Source organism: Manduca sexta, chromosome 21 (assembly GCF_014839805.1).
Source record: "Manduca sexta isolate Smith_Timp_Sample1 chromosome 21, JHU_Msex_v1.0, whole genome shotgun sequence".
Classification (NCBI taxonomy): Eukaryota; Metazoa; Arthropoda; class Insecta; order Lepidoptera; family Sphingidae; genus Manduca; species Manduca sexta.
In genome coordinates, this window is record NC_051135.1 from 10830516 (window position 1) to 10852187 (window position 21672).

The window sequence follows — 21672 nt, forward strand, 5'->3', positions numbered from 1 at the left end:
GACATAATTCCATGTTTATGGGACAATCTGGTCACTATGGTATTTCACGCTCTGTATAAAATCCAATGATGTTTTATATTAATACTGAGAACGCGTTATCAAAGAACACGTAATTGTCCTAATTGGGACGAATGCATAGTGCATGTACTTCGTGTAAATGACAGTTATTAGCTGTCATTTTTTATTTTTAGTTACATTATTTAGTCTAGTTAGGACAGTTGTGATAAAATAATTAGTATAAAATTATGAGTTACTAGCTTTTGCTCGCGGCTTCGCCCACGTAATGGAGTTTTCCGGGATAAGAACCCCGCTATATATTTTCCCGGGATTGAAAGTAGCTATTTCAAAACAATCCTACGGTACATTATCTTTGTCTAACTCCAATGGTTTAGTCAGCGTACGCCAAGATAGCATTTTTTTCCGACTTACTTGATATGTATCGTTATATTGTGGCCAATTTACACAAAATCATTATAAATTGTAGCCTATGTGTTATTCTGATGTATAACCAAAATTACTGTAAAGTTTTATCCAACTACGTTCAGTAGTTTTTTCGTGAAAGAGGAACAAACATACATACATCCATCGTCTCAATTTTTTTTGCATTTATAATATTAGTAGGATAAAAAATTGCAAAACAATAGTAACTGCGAACCAAAATCATTTACTTAATTAATAATAGCAAGTGGTCTTGGATAATCCGATTCCGAGAATGAACCAATCAAAATAAGTCATTTTTAAACATGTCAAAAATACTTTGTTCTGGTTGGTCCATTTTGGAGATAGATCGAAATAAGCAATTAGGATCCTTTATTGAAAATTGCGGTTAGTTTAAAGCTTGTTTAAATGGATTCATAAATACAGTTCTGTTTCTGCACTTCCAGGCTCGTAACTGCAATATTATTAAGGGTCTCTGTGGTTATGGATTTTAGTTCGCTATAATTCAGTTTCTTTTAGAATATCTTGTTTAAGTTTACTTTGAACATTTTCATAAATAAATTAGTTTATAGTAAACTAGCGACCCGCCCCGGCTTCGCACGGGTGCAATGCTGATACTAAATACACTACAGAAAAACTGTGAACGTTGTATATAAAAACATAGCGGCCCGCTCTGGCTTCGCACGGGTATAACATAACAAAATAACAGTATTTCTCCACTATTTAATGGGTGTTATTATTATATATATAAACCTTCCTCTTGAATCATTCTATCTATTAAAAAAAAACGCATCAAAATCCGTTGCGTAGTTTTAAAGATTTAACCATGAGCATGTGGTCAAAAAATGTAACAAGAAGTATGAGGCAGGGTATGACATACTGGGCACGCCACGATAGCGGCGGTAAGTCCCCTCTTCGAGGTGTGGCTGACGAGACGTCACGGCGTCCTCTCATTCCGGACGACGCAGGTACTGACCGGTCACGGCTGCTTCGGCAGGTACCTGTATCGGATCCGGGTGGAGGATACGCCCGCGTGTTTTTACTGTACGGATCGGCCAGAGGACACGGTGGAGCATACGGTGGAGGTGTGCCCAGCTTGGGCTGAGCACCGCCGTGTTCTCACAACGGCCATCGGTGGCGGAGACCTCTCGCGTCGGGGCCTGGTAGAAGCCATGCTCCGGGGCGAGAGAGGGTGGGACGCAGTCACCTCCCTCTGCGAGGACGTGATGCTCGCAAAGGAGGTGGCGGAACGGATACGGCGCCAAAGCGCCCAACGTCCCATCCGCCACGGCAGACGCACAAGACGCGGGCGTCGAACGTCTGCTGAGGATCGTCGGCCTCCATAGGCGCGGACCGTCGGGTGACGAGCATTGGGTAGCTCGTCGCCCGAAACACCCCTAACGGCCCGTGTGTACGGCGCGTAGTGTTCCACGCGCGCCTCGAAGAGCAGTGTCAGCATAATTTGCGGGGCCCTTTAGGGCCGGTGCCTGCCTAGGTCTCAATGCCACCGGATCTTGGACCTAGGCACATAGGCAAAGGATGGGAACACAGTAGGTTCTTAGTCAGTAAAAGTCTGACACGCTCTCCCGCCCATCCCAAGGCGGGAGATAGTCAACTGACGATTTACCTACGTAAAAAAAAAAAAAAAGGGTATGACATACCCCTTAAAAAAATTGGCTGTAAAACTTGTTTCTGAAGAAGTATTATACTATTTATTTTTTGGTATAATAAGACAATACCATCATAACGCATTGGAAATAAAACAATCGCGCCATTTTAACAATTTTATTTTTTTACCTCGATGGAAATAAGTCACTTTGAATTTCAAACAAACACTTTCAGTCTCTTAAAAACTAAAAGAAACTAAAGTAAAACCAGTTTTATGATAAAAAAAAACTTAATCGTATGATAGAATATGAAATAATTTTCTTTATAAACTAAAAAAAATCACAAAAAAAATTAGGAACATCTTAGGAACTGGAGATAAAATCTGTGCAGTTTTTGCAAAAAAACATTGCATGCTCCACACTAATAGCCTTTCCTCAGCTTTTTCATGAGTATTTTGTCTTATGATTATTTTTGTTGGGGTAATCTCTACATCTAATAAAATGACCAGGAACATTTTGAGTCGATGAAAGTGATTCGTTGATCTGGGAAGAAATTCTCTGACGTATATAAATCGAAATATATATTTTTGTCATTTCACATCTTCAGGTGTTCGTAAACTAAAGCCAAGCCTAAGTTACGGATGAAATCGGTCCATTTAGTGTCTTTGCCCTGATTTTCACGAAACATAGGACCCCTGGGGGCCCGTGGGCCCCTCTCAGGGGATCCGCAAGTAAAATAAAAGTTAAAAGAAAAACTATAAAGTGCACGCTTTTGCACTCTTGTATATCTAAAAAATAAATACAGAAGTAAACTGCTAGTAAAAACAAATTTAAGAATCCAACTGAACAACATCAACCCAAACATTACGACTTTGGTCGCAAAAAAGGTCGCATAAGGTGGCATTAGTGGTCCGCACTAAATAAAAGTTTGCGAAACCTTGTTCTAGTAAGTACATCTTCTATCATAGACCGAAGTTGTTTTTTTCTATTTTCAACATCCATTTTCTATTAAAATCTACAATTACACAAAGGAAATAAGTTAAAATAGCAGAAAAAGCAATTTTAGTTTTTGTCACACCAGCTATGAGGCGGGGTATCACGTACCCGAACTCAGTTTGCAAGCGTGTAACTCGAATGCAGGTTGCCGCGACACTGTGATCACCCCACTATTACCTTCCGCAACCCTGTAACTCCAGCTACTCAAAGAGACTATAAGTTTGAAAGTCAGGCACAAAAAATATACGCCAGTAATTAACATGGGGGGTATGACATACCCCGCCACACGCTCGCCGGGTTAAGCATACATAAGGACAGAGAAAGCGACTTTGTTTTATACTATGTAGTGATTATTTAAATTTTATTTAAATTATTAAATTAGTTTATAGTTTATAGATCGGACCGCCAACAGCTAAAAATTTAAAAAGTTGTATAATTGTAAAATGTAGATGTTGTAACTTTGACTTTACGGATGTCGTATACGCTATTCTCCGAAATCGCCTAAACGATTTCAATGATTTTTTTACGAGAGTTTAATTCATTCTATCTTGAATTATGGGATAATTTTGGAATCGATAGGTGGCGCTGTTGTAGAGAAGTAGAAGATTAAAGGTAGTCTACATAAAATGCGACTTACGTAGTAGAAGGGTGGAAGGACATCTGCCGGCCTCACTAGTAATATATAAAAAGTCTAATATCGGAACTACTATAAGTTAGGTACTCAATTCCAATTAGGACTAAGTTTTAATAAACTTAAATAATCCATAGTGTAATGTACTGGATTCCAATTATATCACATATAGTTACCATATTATGCAAATAAAACCAAACAAAAATAAACTTTAAAACGCACCGCGACATCTTCCAGAACGTTCCATCTTAAACTTCCACCATACACGAACTGTAGTTCGAAATGAAACCCCGTTACACTGTAGTTTTATCTCGCATCGCGGAAACTTCCGTTGTTTTTACAGCTTCCGTTTCCGAAATGACCGTCGCACATTTCCTGACGTGGCCGCACCAAACAGATTTCTTTCGGAGTAGCTTTCCAGTAAATTTGGCACAAGCTCCTTACTGATGCGCTTTGGCCCAATTTTTGAACTGTAGCGTGGTTACGTAACATTTGAATTTATTGAATAAAACTGATTGTGTAGCACTTGGTGGTATTTGAAAACAGTACGTAACATTATATGTACTAAAAAATATGTTTCGATTACTGCATAGCACTTGATGGTATATGGATACAATGTTACTCAATCTGCCTTCGAAATCTAATATGGAGTCAGCTCAACATTCTTTTACAGCCAATTTGTAGAAAGAATTATCTTTTGTAGATTATAATACCAATATAATGACCAAAGATAAAGATGACACTGCGTTCCTCGAAGGTCCTTAGGTGACTTTAGAATCAGCTGTCGTCAAACTAGCTGTTCTTGTAGAATATCTGTCCGTATGTAATATGGTAGTCGCTGATCAAAATGCAATATTTCTTTTCACGAATTAGTTGACTTAAAGTAATAGCATTAACCTTATTTTCAATAAACAATCCCAATCGCTTTTTTTATCTATCTCAAAAATAGACCAATCCAGAACAAAGTGGTTTTTGAAATCCTTACAAATGACTTATTTTCATTGGTTTACAATCAAAATCGGATTGAAGATTCAGATTGAGATCATTTATTGTAAACGGCCGTTAATAGCTTAATATTATGATTATATGAATGCTAACACATAATAGAAGAATTAACTTCAAACCAATAGCAATAAAGTCAAACCCACAAAAATAAAATATTTCCTCGCTAATGCTTACTATTTAAGCAGAACTCATAGCGAAAGGTCTCAATGCCGGGACCTTTTCTATTCAATAATAATTGTAGCAAGCCTATCGGAAATTGTTTGGCTAAAATATTATTATATTTCGGTAAATGTAACTTACGATATTGAATCCAATAAACTAGGCAAATACACCGACCGGTTATATTTTTCATAATAAAAGGCGAGTTTATATTGAAGCTCGTTTGTGGAAATATTATGTGTATTTTTGTTGAAATTTTATTTTGGATGATGTTATCAGCTTTATCTACATTTATAAATGAGGTAAAGTTTGTGAGATGTTTGTAGAACAGAAGAGTATGAAAAACCTTTCGCTATCAGAAACAGCGGTAAACATCAGCTGGATGGTTTTTGTGAGTTTCTTTATTGTTCTGAAGAAATAATTTGATTTTTTATATGTCCCTGATACCGTCATGGACTTGCTTATAATTTCGATTGGGCCCATTTGAAATTTTGATCAGTAAAATGAACTCTATGAACCTGTCTAAAACAATTAAATACATGTCGGCAATAAGGGCGGGATAGTCTCAAATTTGTTATACTTTTTCTTTATACGGGCACGTATTAAGTGGAGAGAGTCCAATAAAATGTCGACGGACGAGAGATGATTATCCCTTGGCAATTGACACAATTATGCCGGCCTGTTGAAACGCGATGTACACAGTTAATATATCCATTGATATGGATATATTCATTAGTGCTACAGTAATATTAGAAGTCATAAAAAAGGATGATATGTCAAGCGTTATAAAGACGATGTACTTGCTACCAAAATAGCTATTAATCGAGCAGAATATATTGAATACAAACAAAACAACGTTTATCAGAACCGAACACGCCGTATTCAATATTTATGACACGAGTTGAGAATGGTTCTCATAATACTCTATTCCTTATTGGATATAAGTTTTATAACTCATAAAATAACATAGCCCTGTATATAATAAAATTATCAAAATACCGCATTCTTGGGTTATATAGTCGAAGTCAAATCTTTGCTTTGTCTAAAGGCAAGTTTCTTGAGGCAAGTCTCGCCTGTCAACGAGCAAGAATTGTCTCAACATTATGTTCAGACTGGGCAATTTTTTATGTCCTTTCTGCGAGGCGAGAAAATTGCTGCAATTCCGGGTTTAAATAGTTCACATATAGATTGCAATGAGCCAAATATTGAGACCGGTGGCTGCTGAAGTACGTATAGTGAAAATTAGATAGGTTTGATGATACACGTATCTGGTTAAAATTAAACCCATTTATTTATTTATTATAAGAATAATACGAGGAATGCTTACAATATATTGTATCTACTCGACTAAATTTTAAGTTTGATTGCGAGACGCGTTCGTTTTCAGTAGTATTCTACTTTAGGAATACAGAAATACAAATATTTGATTTTTGAAATATACTTGAAAAAGTCATGCACTGACGCTGCAAGTGGGATAACAGTGGGAGAAGCAAGAAGAAATTTTATAAAATCGTACAGGTCTCCTAAAGGATGAAGCCTTTATCTCCCAGCAATAGTCCTGAGTCGAACTCCACACCGCTGTAGATTGATGCCCTCGGCATGGTTGTCCTAATTCAAAGGCCAGGTTACCATAAAGTCAGGTATAGCTGAAAAAGCTGACTCTCATCAAACAAACAACGTACAGGGCTTGCAACGAAGAATTCACTTCATGGCATTAGACTAGTAACAAGTCGCCTGAAAGTCCTTTAAGAATGCCTAGGTTCACATTAAACATCATATAACAAATAAAAACTGTATAAAATGGATAAAATGCCTCTAAAAATAAGCACTTATTTCATACATGTAGTTAATATAAAAAAAATACACGGCAAAATTTAATCATCTACGGAAACGCAAAACCAATATATTTTTGGCAACAACTGATAAATCACGTCGCGATTCTGCGTATGTATCACATTTTAACATAAATATTATATACAACCAAAATATTTGAATATCAGTGATTTACGTAGAATGTAAGTTGAATGTGGTTCTAAAATTGCCAACTGAGTTTACTGTGGTGTTATTACATACTATTATGGAAATGTGTGCAGTCTAGACGAATATGTTACGTTGTGTTTGGAGCTATTTAGACCATTATTGCTTAATGTTATACTGTGAAATGTATCAGACATGAAGCTAAAATTTGTCTTTCGGTAATATAAAAAAATATACATCAAATTTAAATATCGTCAAATAGTCAAAACATTAATTACTACCTTACATTCGAAGATAATGTTTTATTAATAAAATTACTAAAATTAAATAATCTATAAAAAATAATAATTTAATTACAGTTACTCTTTTATACATAACTATGAGTGTAGTTGTAATTTAATAACAATATATTTTATTCCAACGAAATAAATTCTAAATTGCTTTAGTACTCGAACATACGACCAATTTATCTGGTATTCTATAAATCTAGAAATAAACATGTCACACTTAAGTGACTACCTAATTCCCCTTTTAATGTAAAAATAAAATACTAGCATTCATTTTTATAAAATACGAAGAAAAAATGCACCAGACCTGGTACAAATTCAAGATTACAAACCGACACTCTTGTTTCTATAAAAAGGTCCATTAAAGAATTTAACAAAGAGGGATTAGAGAAGGTTAAAAAATTCATTAAGCTTCTGTAAACGGGGGAAACGGTTTGCTTTTATAAAAGAAAGAAGATTGTATTCATCGTCTGACTAAATGACTTAAGATTATAATCACAATCTTTAAAAATATATCTTGACAATTAAATGAAGGGCCAACAAGGAGACCATGAAGGCTGCACAGTCTTCGAAACGGGAGATAATAACAATATTAAAATCCGCAATATAATCCGAAAATTAATTTTGTTTTAATGTCTAACATTCACCAGAAACGAACCAAGTCCGAAATCTTACAAGCATAGATTTAAAATAAATGAAACCGAAATTGTCTCATTTTAGAAAAATTTTCGAATCACAACTTTTAGTACACTTTGTGGACCTTCATGAAGCTAAATCGATATAATATAAGATATTTGCTTTATTCTATAGGTACTTAAATACCGTAAATATAAAATCTATTTTCAGTACAAAGATATCGCTATTGACTCAAGAAGACTCGATAACACGATGATAGATCGACCCTAGCTTACGAGATTCTTTGTAATCTGCTAATGCTTTTTATATCAATTGTGGTGATGGATCGGCTGTATTATTCTTTTGAGAATTTTCTTTTTTTTCTGGCACTTTAATTCGAAGTGATTAATGGATGCGTTATTGTGGTATCATTGGGTGCTAATTAAATTTTATGTTTTCGTTTTGTATCTAGTGAATATTCTGTTTTTGCTTTGTTAAAAATTTCTGAATCAATTATTCCGCCGTTTGGTGTAATATTTTCAATTTCAAATTTAGATATGACTACTTCGTAAGTTACTTGTATGAAGACTATAAAATATTTTTTTTTATATAGCTTTGCCTTCATAAAAACCTCACACATACTGACAAGTTTTATTCCCGAAAGGCTAGGCAGAGACACAACTAGTTCAGCCACTTTTCGCTATATGTATTCTGTCTCATTACACACGGCGCCTATATCTTCGGTTACAAATACCAGACTACGAGTTGATACTGATCATAAAAAAACGAATATCACTTTATCTGACCCAAGATTCGATCCCAAGACCTTACTAGGGTCGGTCATAAGACTACTATGCCATAGAGACAATCTCATTAATCCAACATAAAGAAATATTAAAGAAAACTTTTTACTCCCTTTTAATTCTCGTAGGGAGTCATTTCTAAAATATAATGACTTGTTTAATTTTTGTTCTAAAGTACTTTTACAAAGTTCGCGTTAATAAAAGCAATTAACAATATTTCTTTCGATAAACTTTAAACCTCTTAATATTTTTTCTTAAAACGTCGTTTTAGAATATTAAAATTGTATGAACTGCTGAACAAGAAATTTTTATAAATAATGTTATATTTCGAAAAAAGATTAATCCATAAGGGGCAGTTCAAGTATTACGAAACGCAATGTAAGGGGGGGTCTTTTAAAATGTTACGATGCGTTTTTATTTATTTATTATTATAATTCAATGAAAGTTTACAGCACTTAGCCAAAACACTTACATCTAACAATATAATCTAACTCTAAATCTAACAATATTATGACAGCGATAACAATAAAATAAAATTCAAACAAATAACAAAATAACTAAAATTATTTCCAACACTTAACTTACTAAGGAACATTTTGAAGCGTTTCTAAATATAACTTAATACTATTGTAAACATGACAAGGTTTGTTATAAAATATATCCAGATCTGTGTGATGAGCGTGCACGGCATTGAGAAGTGCGACCGCCCGGGCGGTAGGTGCTGACGCGTTATGCGTTACAGGAGGGGAGGGGGGTTTCGTACAACTTGTTACGTAACATTGGTTTTTCCATTTTAAAACAATAAAAGAGATATTTTAGCGACTTTCCGTAACATCATTGTGAATATTACATAAAAAAATGACACTATAGTGTTACGTAACTTTTAGGGGTACAGAAAAACGTTACAGCGCGTTACATGTGGGGGCAGGGGGTTCAAAAATCTTCAAAAATTGCGTTACGTAATACTTGGACGACCCCTAATCAACCGAAGATCTACATTTTTTGTGGGAAACTATATGAAATAATATTTAAAATATCTTTTGTTACAGGCGGAGTTAGTAGCTGTGGAAGGGAAAGAGATAGAAACTCACTACGTCCTAGCCCGGGAAAGAATCCGAAGATGGAATTCAACGTCAAAATGCTATCTACTAGTCGAGAACTTGCCCACGCCGCTGCAGGTAACTCTTTAAGAATGCTTTGTTGTTTCCACGGTGAAATACCTTCTACCGAATATTCTGTTTTTGAAATAAATTTAAAACCATAATATTGAAAGCGGCGATAGCCTAGTTGGGTGTGGAACGGACTGCCAAAACGAGTGTCCGCAGGTTCATATGCCAAGGGCACACACCTCTGATTTTCTAAAAAATCATGTGTGTATTCTTTGTGAATTTATCGTTCGCTTTAACGGTGAAGGCAAACATCGTGAGGAAACCTGCACATCCGAGAAGTTCTCTATAGGAATTTCGAAGGTGTGTGAAGTCTACCAATCCGCACTAGGCCAGCGTGGTGGACTAAGGCCTAATCCCTCTCAGTAGTAGAGGAGGCCCGTGCTCAGCAGTGGGCAAGTATATAATACAGGGCTGATATTATAATAATCGTTATTTCGACGGTAAATGCTTAAAATACCTCTTATTTAAAATTCTTTTTATTGTTATAATAACATTTTGTAAAAATACCTTATAAGATGATTATTATTGGTCTGAAATTTTGGAATAATGCTTTATAAGATGATTAATATTGGTAACAATATAGAACAAGCTCTTAGTTTGTATATTATCCCCCTTATTCATAGACGTTTTTTATCTATGGACAGAGCAAAGCTATGATAACAAGTCTGTTTCTTAATGCTGACGGCATGGCAGCCTTCGCAGTACGTAGACAGGGCCGTTGTGATTGGCTAATATTGAGATACAACAATAAAACAACTCTGTCTTTGGATAAAAAAATCTTTGAATACGGGCGTATGTGTTTTCGTGAAATTTTGATGTCAATTAGGATTGGCAATTCACCATCGACTGGTTCTTATTTACTCAAGAACTTGCCTTCACAACTCGGAGACGTTCACAATGTTAATTGCTTAGCGTTTTGTCCTACCTCATATAACTCAAGTACGGTGTGGAGTTTCAAACTGGCTGGTAGGAAAGTAATTATTTGTTTTAACGTAGTTAATAGAAAAAATATAACTTCAATTGATCTTTGTAATTTTATTAAGATTTGAAATATAGTCAACAATTTTTATATTTCTAACCACTAATATATTAATAAAGTTTAGGATTTATAACCAAAGTACCCTAGTATAAGTGACTCTAGTATACCTACTATTCATGCACTGTAGTATCTTGCAATGCTTTATAATTTAAACCTCTGGTACTCTTTATGGACAAATAACACTTACTATTAGGAGATCGGGTACCTCATTACGTCATTTATATAATATATAATACAGCTACATAATAATGAATTTCTGGTAGTAGGATACATTTTATATCCGCCTTGATCGCCACCTAATATAATTAAGTATAAGTACCATAAGCTAATTTAATTAAGTAATAATTAAATATTCTCATGGACCTTGACTTATCATAAGTGCAACTATGTTCACCTACGTGATGAATAAAGCATTATATTTTATTTTTATTTTATTAATTATTTTATGTTAATATATTGATATTTCATAATATTTAATGTGTATAAAAGTATTATTATATTCACAAACAACAACAATAAATATTGTTCGTGATATTCGAGGCTTAAATATAATAAACGTCAACGTTATACAAAGGTATCAAAAACAAAAGTATCGTACATGTATGTAAATCAAAACAATGGGCCTATTAAGTAGGAAGGCAATATCGACAGAATACTGTAGAGAAAATTATTTTATATTTGAAATTTACTGATTCGGTGGCGTAGTTGTATTGCATGCGTGGTAAGGCAGCGCACTGAGGTCCTGGGTTCGAATCCCGGGTCGGCAAAGATATTTTGGGTTTTTCTGCTCAGTATCAGCCCGGACTCTGGAATTTGTGCCTGATAGCGATAGGCTCGCCTCCTATCGTATCATGGGACGGAAAAACACTTGGCGAAAATTGGGTGCCCTGGTTGCGCCTCTGCATACCTTTTCGGGTATAAATGCGTGATATGTGTTTGTTTATTTGAAATTCTTTAGATTTTTATAACAGAATACTAATACTGCCTCAAGTACTAATGTCTCGTACAAAGCTAAATACCATTTACAAATAGTCTATAAATATTTAATATTTTTCTTACCCAGGCTGGAGGCATAGCAAGTGCAAGCGTGTGGTCATCGTGCGGCTGTCGCCAAAGGTTGCTCGCAGCAGTCACCAGCGGCGGTAGAGCAGTCCACTGGGCCGCGGTACCAGCCCCGAGCCCCGCCAACGACTCGGATTTGTGCAGATTTAACTACACGTAAGTACTTTGGAGGTGTGGAACGGAATGCCGAGACGAATGTCCGCACGTTCGAATCCCAAGGGCACACACCTCTGACTTTTCTAAAATGATGTGTGTATTCTTAGTGAATTATCGCTTGCTTTAACGGTAAAGGAAAACATCGTAAGGAAATCGGCATACCTGAGAAATAGGAATTTTGAGGGTGTGTGAAGTCTACCAATCCGCACTAGGCCAACATAGTGGACTAAGACCAAATCCCTCTTAGTAGTAGAGGAGGCCCATTTGGGCATATTTGGACTATACAATACAGGACTGCATTATATTATACAATGTAAAATATACGCAAAAAAAATTATTGAGAACTCATTTACTTTTTTCGACAAACAGAAAATACTTTTTTATAACTACACTAAGTCAAACTGCTGAAAAAGCCTGAACATCATTCATAAAATGACGCAATAAATTACCCGTATAAGAAGTTACTTTGATTTTTCAAAGAGCCTGACGACTATATTTTAGTAGCACAGCGGGCGATCGAACACCTTCTCTCAAAAGAAAAAATATAGGCACCGCGTACGTATGATTTATCCGTCCAAAATAAGAAATCCCTAAGGACAAAGCCATTCCTTCCATAAATTCTCAAAATAGCTCCATTATCATCAAAAACGACAACAAACCCATTACTTTCACAACCCAAAAACCATAACACTTCGCCTGATCTGATACCTTATGTATGAAAAATTATCCATTAACATTTAATTCCTATACAATAATTAGTCTGAAAAATCCATTAACGAACCACAAAAAGAGGTATAAATAACAGTAATTAACAGAAAAGCATCGTTCGCTGCAAAACCGCGAAGATTCGGCAAGGGTTATTAGCTGAAATATGTACAGACTAATTGGTTGGTGACAGAATATTAAGTCCAGAAAAAAATTAGAAAGAAAGAATAAAGTTTTATTAGTGGCACAAAATGCAGTTATAAAAAAAGTTTTTTTTTTTATATACAATTAAATTTATGTGACAGCATAAGCTACTCAATGCTTAATGCCGTTGCAATACAGCTGCAGTTGGTTTTCAATGAGAAGCCCAAGTGTCACACGGATTTCTATTTGGTATACAAAGACAAACTGTAACTTATATTTATTGGCAATAAAGACGTATATGGAATCCTGCAACGTGCATGAAAAAGTGTGTGCGTCAAATTCCACTACTACTAATATTATAAATGCGAAAGTTTGTGATGATGGATGTATGTATGTATGTTTGTTATTCTTTCACGAAAAAACTACTGAACGGATTTGGATGAAACTTTACAGTAACATTGGTTATACATCAGAATAACACATAGGCTACAAATTATTATGGTTTTATGTATTTGGTCATAATATAACTATACATATCAACTTAGTTGGAAAAAAAAATGTATCCCGGAAAATTCCTTCACGCGGGCGAAGCCGCGAGCAAAAGCTAGTCCAAACTAACAATATTAGCATCCAATGTGTCATGGCGTCGAGCGCAGTGTTCTGTCCTGCAGTTGTTTGTAATTTGAAGTTCTGGATATAGTTGGTAAGGATTATTGACAGCCGTGGCAGTGGATAGGACACATAGTTCACAGAACTGACAGCAGATGGAGCAAAAAAGTTCTCGAGTGGAGACCACATACCTGCAAACGTTAGACGTATACCTGCAAGGTGGACAGACGATTTAGTAAAGATCGCAGGAACACGTTGGATGTAGACCGCTTTCGACAGGTCTGTCTGGAAATCTTTGGGGAAGGCATGTGTTATAGAATTGTATTTTCTTATTGTTTTTTATCTCCTACCTCATAAGAAGTTTAATTTATTGTAAATGTTTACCACCCAATCTGTGGCCAATAAAGTTCTTTCGAAAGAAAGAAAAAAAAAGTTATTAACAAAGAAATCTTTATGGGGCTGATGTTGATGATGATTCACAGCCGGTCTTATACTATTAGAGGAGCGATTCGCGTGACGTCATTTCCATTTATTAAATACTTTGTGTTACTCCCGGCTTCCGTTGCTTTAACGACACTCGTATACAAAATAGTACCTACTTTAGAAACAGGCTCTGTACGTCTATATAATATATGTAATATCCCAAAAGAGAATGTAAATAACGGATTAATAATTTAGGTTAAAAGCAATATTTTTAGGGGTCACTATATTAGATTAGAACCTGCAGATTGACCTACTCAAAAGTGGATCAATGAACGTATGAAACTAACAATAAATCAGAATAAATGTTATTTTAAATCAACTTGACAATTGATTTTATCTTTTACAATAGTCAATGTAAGTCTACAACTTGAAAATGTTTTAAATTGTTCAACACTGATGCTAGTTGAAAAATACTATAAGATTAATAAACAGATATCACTGGCTTTTACAAGGTTCGATGTTATTTTGTTGCACAAATTGAATTATATTTATCACATAATACTTTGCTTTTTAAGTAAAAATTACAATAATTCTAAAAGATAAACAAAGGAGGAACCAACATTTATTGTATTTTCAAATTTTTACTAACATGAAAAATTTATTTATTTTTCCAACATAAGTAAATAACATAGGACATAACATAGGACCTTCTAATAGTGAGCCAGCGATATCATAAATTAAAAATAATCTGTACATTATCCGTTTCATTGCACGTGCCGTGCTAATTAATTAAAGCCGTTGCCGTGTTAATTAAAGCCTAGTTTCATTCCTAGCTCTATCGAAATTGGCATTCTTCCCGAATAATAAATATAAAGAAAAAGTATCGCTCAATGTCTGTCGAAACGGAAACAAGATAATGGTGGTTTTGACGAATGACCCTCTTGGGTGATGGCGGCGTTGTGCCGAATCGCCCGCCGAGCGCTTTTTTACTTAGCATTGCAATTTCGTTTAAATTTAAATAAATTTGAAATTCGAAATAAAATATTGTCCCGCAACGGATTTTTCGAAACTTAATTAAATGCGTGCGCTGTCTGCGAATAAAATATTCTTATTTTAATCGTTTTAATTTAATGAATCCGCCGATACTGTTGCTAAATGTGCAATTATATTGCATGAAACGGAACGTATTAATGCACCACATAGTTTTATTTCCAATTTGTAACTTAACTCTTTTAAAAAATTTGATGTTTTATATATTTCAAAAACATTTCAAAAGGTACCGATTTAAAATTACATTTGGTTAACTTAATTAAAAACCAAAATATTTTATCACCAATATACTTAAAAGCATACAAATGACGAAAAACCTTAGATGATATCCATAAACTAATGCTTTTTATACATAACAATTGCGAATATCAAATACGCGACATATTGCTTCAAGTTTCGAAACAATTTGTGATCCTGTCAATGCGAGGATGGGGTCGCTTTCAATATATAATTGAATGCGATATATTGAAAACGATGTTTGAATGTGAAGATAGTATAATACACCCTTACATATATGCAAGATTGTGTCTGGGCATCACTATAAAATAAGATGCAGTTTCCAATAGCCGTGGTCTGTGTTCCAATATGAACATTGTAGTACCATTATTAGGAGTATTGTGTCAATATGAAAACGCAATGAAACAATGATCTGGGTATTGTTTCTATTGTTTGTGGGCGGCGGCGGCTTACCTTCAGATATGTGCCTAGTTATTCAGCAGATCAACAAATCTTATGAGTATTAGAAACTATAAGGAACTTTCCATCCAATAAATTAAATATGTATCAAAAGTGGGATTCAATGGTTTCTTATATTTACGCGAATGTTAGAGATTGAGACTTTGCAGCCTTCGTTGTCACGGGGGGCTACAATAAAGGTTCCAAACTCTTCAAAACATCAGGAGAAATAAAAAACCGCGACAAAATCCGTGACATAGTTTTATTTAAAAAAATTGGCTATATTAAAATTTGAACCCAATGCGTTATTGTCATTAGTTTGAAAATCACTTTGTAATACCAGGACACGATATAAATCTTTACGCCATCACCTGGCCATGTCCCTGAGCGAGATTATGGCCGGTTTATCAATTCAAAGTTTGAAAGTCGTTTTTGCAACGGTGTGTTTTTCCACCATGTTTGTTTTGATTGCGCCTTTTGCCTTCGCAAATCCTTTTATTTATCCCTTTTGTCAGATATAAATATAGACCGTGAGTGATTTACAACGGTTTTGGTTTGGAGATTAGTTGAATCGGTGTTGTGTGGGGTTTGTGTGTTGTGTTGGACCATTCGTACTGACTCATGACTTTATTGTGTACAGCGTCTTCCTACCATTCACCATATATTTTAAGGTTTACTTTTCAGCACAAACATACTGCAGATTATTTCTCTGAGACAATCAACCTTACCTCTAAGGGATCAGGTGCCAATGAGATCGTGACCAAAGAATATTGCTTGACCATGGATTCGAATTATAAACCTCCCAGTTAACAGTTCTTAAGCTCTCACTAGAACAAAGGTAACCACTAAAATAAGTGTAAAAAAAATATAAGCAACAAATTGAGAACTTGATCTTAATGAAGTCAGATAATATAAAGCAAAATATGCATACAATGTTTACAATTCTAATTCTAAATTGTATTAATTTGAACTTTGTGTAGTCATGTCTCATCTTGCGGTGTCTGTCACCGTTCCGTAATGGGATAACTTCCCGATGCTCCCGGGAACATTGAATAATGTCACCCCGTTACGTCACAATAGATTGTTTTAGTTGGGAATTGCGGGATCTTCTGACATTTCCCCGTCGGATCTGGTTCAACGTTGTCTGACCTTTGGTATCAAATCAGGATGATTTGTAATTTGAGTTAGCTGAAGTATTCAATGTTTATAGTATTATTAAAATTGACTTTTGAAGCCTATAGTGGTGAAAGGTGAAATTCTTCGAGAGGGAACCCCACATAACCTGTAGATACCAATTTGCATAAATGCGGTCTGCAAACCTTATGATAATTAGATTCTACATAGAAGGAAGCCAGTAGAAATGAGGTTATATGGACACTTCACCACTGGTAGCCTATTCTACTTCTCTTTCTGTATCTTTCTATGAGTAAGTAAATGTGCAACCGATGAAACCTTGGCAGTAGAACTCAAAGGATCAAATCCAAGATTACTTCTAACAAGGCCAATACAGTCCCATTAATACAATAACCATTAAACAAAAAACACCCTTGTCAAAATAAACAAGCTCTTATGTTTTATTCAGCACAGACGAGGAAAAACGAGACAAGAATAAAAACGAGTTAATATTTCATCAAAAGTAATAATTCAAAGTGATAATCTATAGCACGAAACATAATTAACGAGGTAGCTTTCTATTCCAGTGACAGTATTTTATTATTTAACTTAAGCCTTATAGTACAGAAGTTCGTTGTAAGGTACATTTTTAGATAACGTCATAGTAAGAGTGATGGATATATTCTAAATTTTGTCAGTACACATAGTGAATCATCAGTATGGTCGTCTATTTGGAGTGTCTTACTTACTGTTTGTCGTCACTTAGCTTTTGCAGCACCTGGTTTTTCACACAGGAACCCCTACACTATACGCCTCCATCACTTTAACAATATGATGTCCCTCAGACATCGCCGACAACTACACGACCTAACATTCCTGTATAAGCTGATCAACTCACAAATGGATTGCTCTGCCATTTTGTCACTTATTAATATTTCCGTACCTGCCAGGGTTCCACGATACGTTATTACTGATACATTCAGATCTCTTCCCTGTAGAACTAACTTGGGCCGTAACTCTCCTATTTCGAGACTGTGTACCACATATAATGCTGTATGTAAATCCGTAAAAGATATTGATATTTTCCACGACTCGCATAACAAGTTTAGACAAAAACTGTTGAAATATTTTGAATCTTATGCCTCCGATTGATTCCCTTTTAATTTTTGTCCTTTTAGCTTTTTAAGTATAACATAATATAATTTTAGTTAGTTCTAGTTATATATTCTCATATTATGTAATAGCATAATTTAACAATGTACGCATTACTTTAAAGAATGTTGTGTACTCCTTTAAGTTGGTTGTGCATCAGAATGTGACCATCGTTATACTACTTCTGTAAAAATTCAATGTATAATCTGCTGGAGAACCTAAAATTAAATAAATAAATAAGAGTGTCTTGCGCCTTCAATGATGTCTGTTTTCAATAACTCCTTTTTTAATTTTTTGTCCGAATAGCGACTGAAAGCAAGATAAACATCAAAGGCGCAGTCAATTCCGAATCCCGTTCCGGTATTAGCCTTCTTACGGCCAGTACTACAGGCTGGCATAATTCTGCCGATTTTTAAAAGACATCATCTGTTAGTCTAAATTATTTTATACCACTTTCTACTTATCAACGATCCAGTGCGGATATTTCTGCCTTGACATAAAATTTGTGAATATCCTTAACATTTATTGATGGTGAGATATACTTTATATCCATTCCGATAGTGAACATCTGTCACCAGGTGTTAAAACCCACCATAGTGGGCCACGTAAGTGTGTCGCGTTTCGAGATCAGCCTTTGTATATCCGGTTCCAACAAGCCGACATAGTTTTATCGCCTGAAGGGGTAATCATCTCTCGACAGTCGACAGTCTATTGGACCCCAATCCACTTACCATCGGCAGTGGGGTTACTTTACCGTACTCGTAAAAAAAACGCCCGCTACCAGAGCTGCGCAGCTTGTTTAACTATTTGACCATGCGTTCTCTGATATATGAGCTCTGTTACACAATGCTATCTCGTTTAATACCCATTTCACTGCCTTACTTGACTTACGCACAACCGAGAGTCCAGACCGCAGTTCTGTTGAAGCACGCTTGAAGTTGTGTTGATCTGTATTGATCGCTTACTGAATAGCATTTTAACATACGTAATGTAGACCATAAAACCCATGTACAAAGAGTAACAATCCCTTTACGATCAACCCCAACAAACATAATCCTAAAAACCGACGAGAAATCAAAATAACAAAAGCCATTGTAATAAATATGAATCACACGCAATCATAAACAGAACAAAAAGGTGAATAAACAGCCCCCTGTCGGACAGCAGCTGCGAAATTTATAACGACAAATATTAGCTCAGTCGGCGCCAATTTTTGATTTGTGATCGCCAGTTCGGGGTTTTCTAACCCCAATAGCATTCAATCGCAATGAAATTGAATACTGGACAGAGAGTTAAAATGAAACAATACGCTGTCTTTGAGCCTTTCATGCTATTGGTGATCTTAGTTCAGTAAATTTATCTTGTCATCTCACAATGTTATTTAATGCTTAAGTGCGTCATGATTTTGGGATGTTAGAATTAAAGCAAAAATTGCTGTACAAATATAGACGAAACAGACCTGACGACCGACTGATATATTCTGGATTAACAAATAATATTATTTATTAAGAAACTATTTTCTTTGTCGAGTTTAACCATGGAAGTATTGACAGAAATTACTAGGATTTTTTTTAATAGAGCGATAAGACTATCCCCCTCACACTTGCCACTGGAACTTCTGTAAATTGGGATAAGCAGTAGTATGCATTTTACGACCCAGAGTGGTGAAGTTTGGTGAGTCTCGGGGAACACTAATTTGTCCTTAACCCGCAAAGTAATTTATCAAATAGAAAGATAGTAGGGAGTTGAAAACGTTAAGCTGGCGCCACAAGAAATACTTAGTACATAATATATTCTCCTAATATTGGATTCATTTACTAATAGCGGCGACAGCCTAGTTGGTTGTGGAATGAACGACAAATGTCAGCAGGTTCAAAACCCAAGAGCACACACCACTGACTTTTCTAAAATCATGTGTGAATCAAGGAAATCATCGTGACGAAACCTGCATAAAAGAAAAAATCTCTATAAAATTTTTGAGGGTATGTGAAGTCTATTCAGCACTAGGCCAGCGTGGTGGACTAATGCCTAATCCCTCTCAGTAGTAGAGGAGGCCCGTGTACAGCAGTGGGATAGAATATAATACAGGGCTGAAAGTTTATTTATATTGGATTTATATTCTTTTTCTTTTCTTACAGGTTCCCTGTAACAGCAGATATGGCGCCTGTCAGTTCTCTGCTCGTGTACTACGTCACCGAAGCAGGCGAACCCGTGAGTGACGTTGCTAGCTTCCACGTCCGTCTATTGCATAAAGAGGTGAGGCTCAAAATTGTTTATTTCCTTCTTATCAGTCAAAACATGTTTAACATCGAAGATTATTTTGAAGTTACCTTTTGCTAACTTGACATGGAGTAGATACTCTGCTTTCAAGCATTAACTAAGACAGCGATTTGTCTTTAGAACATTGTTGCCTAGTTTTTGAGAACGGACAACAAAAGGGGAGATGAACATATTCAGACATCTTAGAAATGGTAAAAAAATAATCTTTTTTTTTAAGTGCCTCGAAGAGCTTATAGGCTACATTTATGATTAAACTGAACCTTTTACAATGCTTCAGACACGTTTTATTTCTACAGCCACAAAAATACCTGTCATATTACGTGTAAATAAAAACAAAACTAAACATGTACATAGTAGCTAGTACTCGCATGTTTTACAAAAACATGGCTCCACCCCATTTTGCCATAACAGAGTTAGGCAGAGATATTCTGATACATTTTATGAACGTGCCATGTAATAGAGATCAAATCTTTTATCAATAAATGCGATGCTAGGTTCCAGTCTAATACTGAGCAAGAAAATTCAATGTCATTTACTCGATTAGGCATCGAACCCGAGACCTTATTGCGATATTTAAATAAATAAATAAATCAGTTTATTGTCTTATTACACAAGTGATAACATACATATTCTTACACTTATACTATAATAAAGACAAAAGGAAGCGGCTCAGCTTGTGCTGACCGTGACAGTAGTTCCGAGCAGCGCTGGTTTTCAGCCTCTCCTAACTTCCTAGGATGTTATGCGGAAAGTTGGCCTTCCAAGTGACAAATAACATTTTATGTTGTTAATATTTGTACCGCAATACTATGTTACCGAAGCAATCTGTGTTATATACGACCACACGTATATATAAGGGCTAATAAATTAGTCTGCACGAATTATGAAATTGAAATAACATACGCTGATTAGCATTCTGTTTACTAATTCCAGTAATCCCGTAGGTTTGTTTGTAATAATATTTTGTATGGTTGATTAATTATACTAATTGAAATAGCGTTAATAAATGCTTAGAGTGCAAGCCTATAATTTGTAGTTCTGCAATTTAAAACATGAATTTTAGATACAACTATTTAATGCATTTATCAAATCTTGTATTTCTACATAAGTTTAACTTTGCCCTAACGGTTATGAGTCCCTTGGATTTGAAGAATTTATCTATATCCTATTATAAATAAATTATTGTTACGTCAGAGGATTTTTACCTGTCAATGCAAGCGTGAATTGCCATAACTAGCAATAGCCATTTCTAACCGCCATTTTCAAAAAAACGATCTCCATTTTTTCTATCCATCTCAAAAATTCACCAATCAGATCAAAATTTTTTTCACCAAAGGACTTATTTTAATTGATTCATTATCAGAATCGGTTTGAAGATTGAGATTGTAAACTTTTTTTTATTTATTGTTTTGAATGACGAGACGAGCTTGTCGTTCGCCTGATGGTAAGCGATACGACCGCCCATAAACAGTAGAAACATAATTCAACACCTTGAATTACAAAGTATTGTTTGGTATTCCACTGCGCTCGCCATCCTGAGACATGAGATGTTAAGTCTTATTATGTCCAGTAGTTAC

At 35.3% G+C, this 21672-nt stretch overlaps 1 protein-coding gene across 1 annotated transcript in view; it reads left to right on the plus strand.

The window, feature by feature from the left end:
- The window catches only part of LOC119190092, a 104365-nt gene extending 84017 nt beyond the window's left edge, over window positions 1-20348 (plus strand). Inside the window, exons 7-10 of the mRNA XM_037441147.1 lie at window positions 9568-9696; window positions 11790-11944; window positions 19954-20071; window positions 20313-20348. Coding sequence (XP_037297044.1) covers window positions 9568-9696; window positions 11790-11944; window positions 19954-20071; window positions 20313-20348 — 438 coding nt within the window. The remainder of the gene's footprint in view (window positions 1-9567; window positions 9697-11789; window positions 11945-19953; window positions 20072-20312) is intronic.
- Window positions 20349-21672: the final 1324 nt, after the last annotated feature.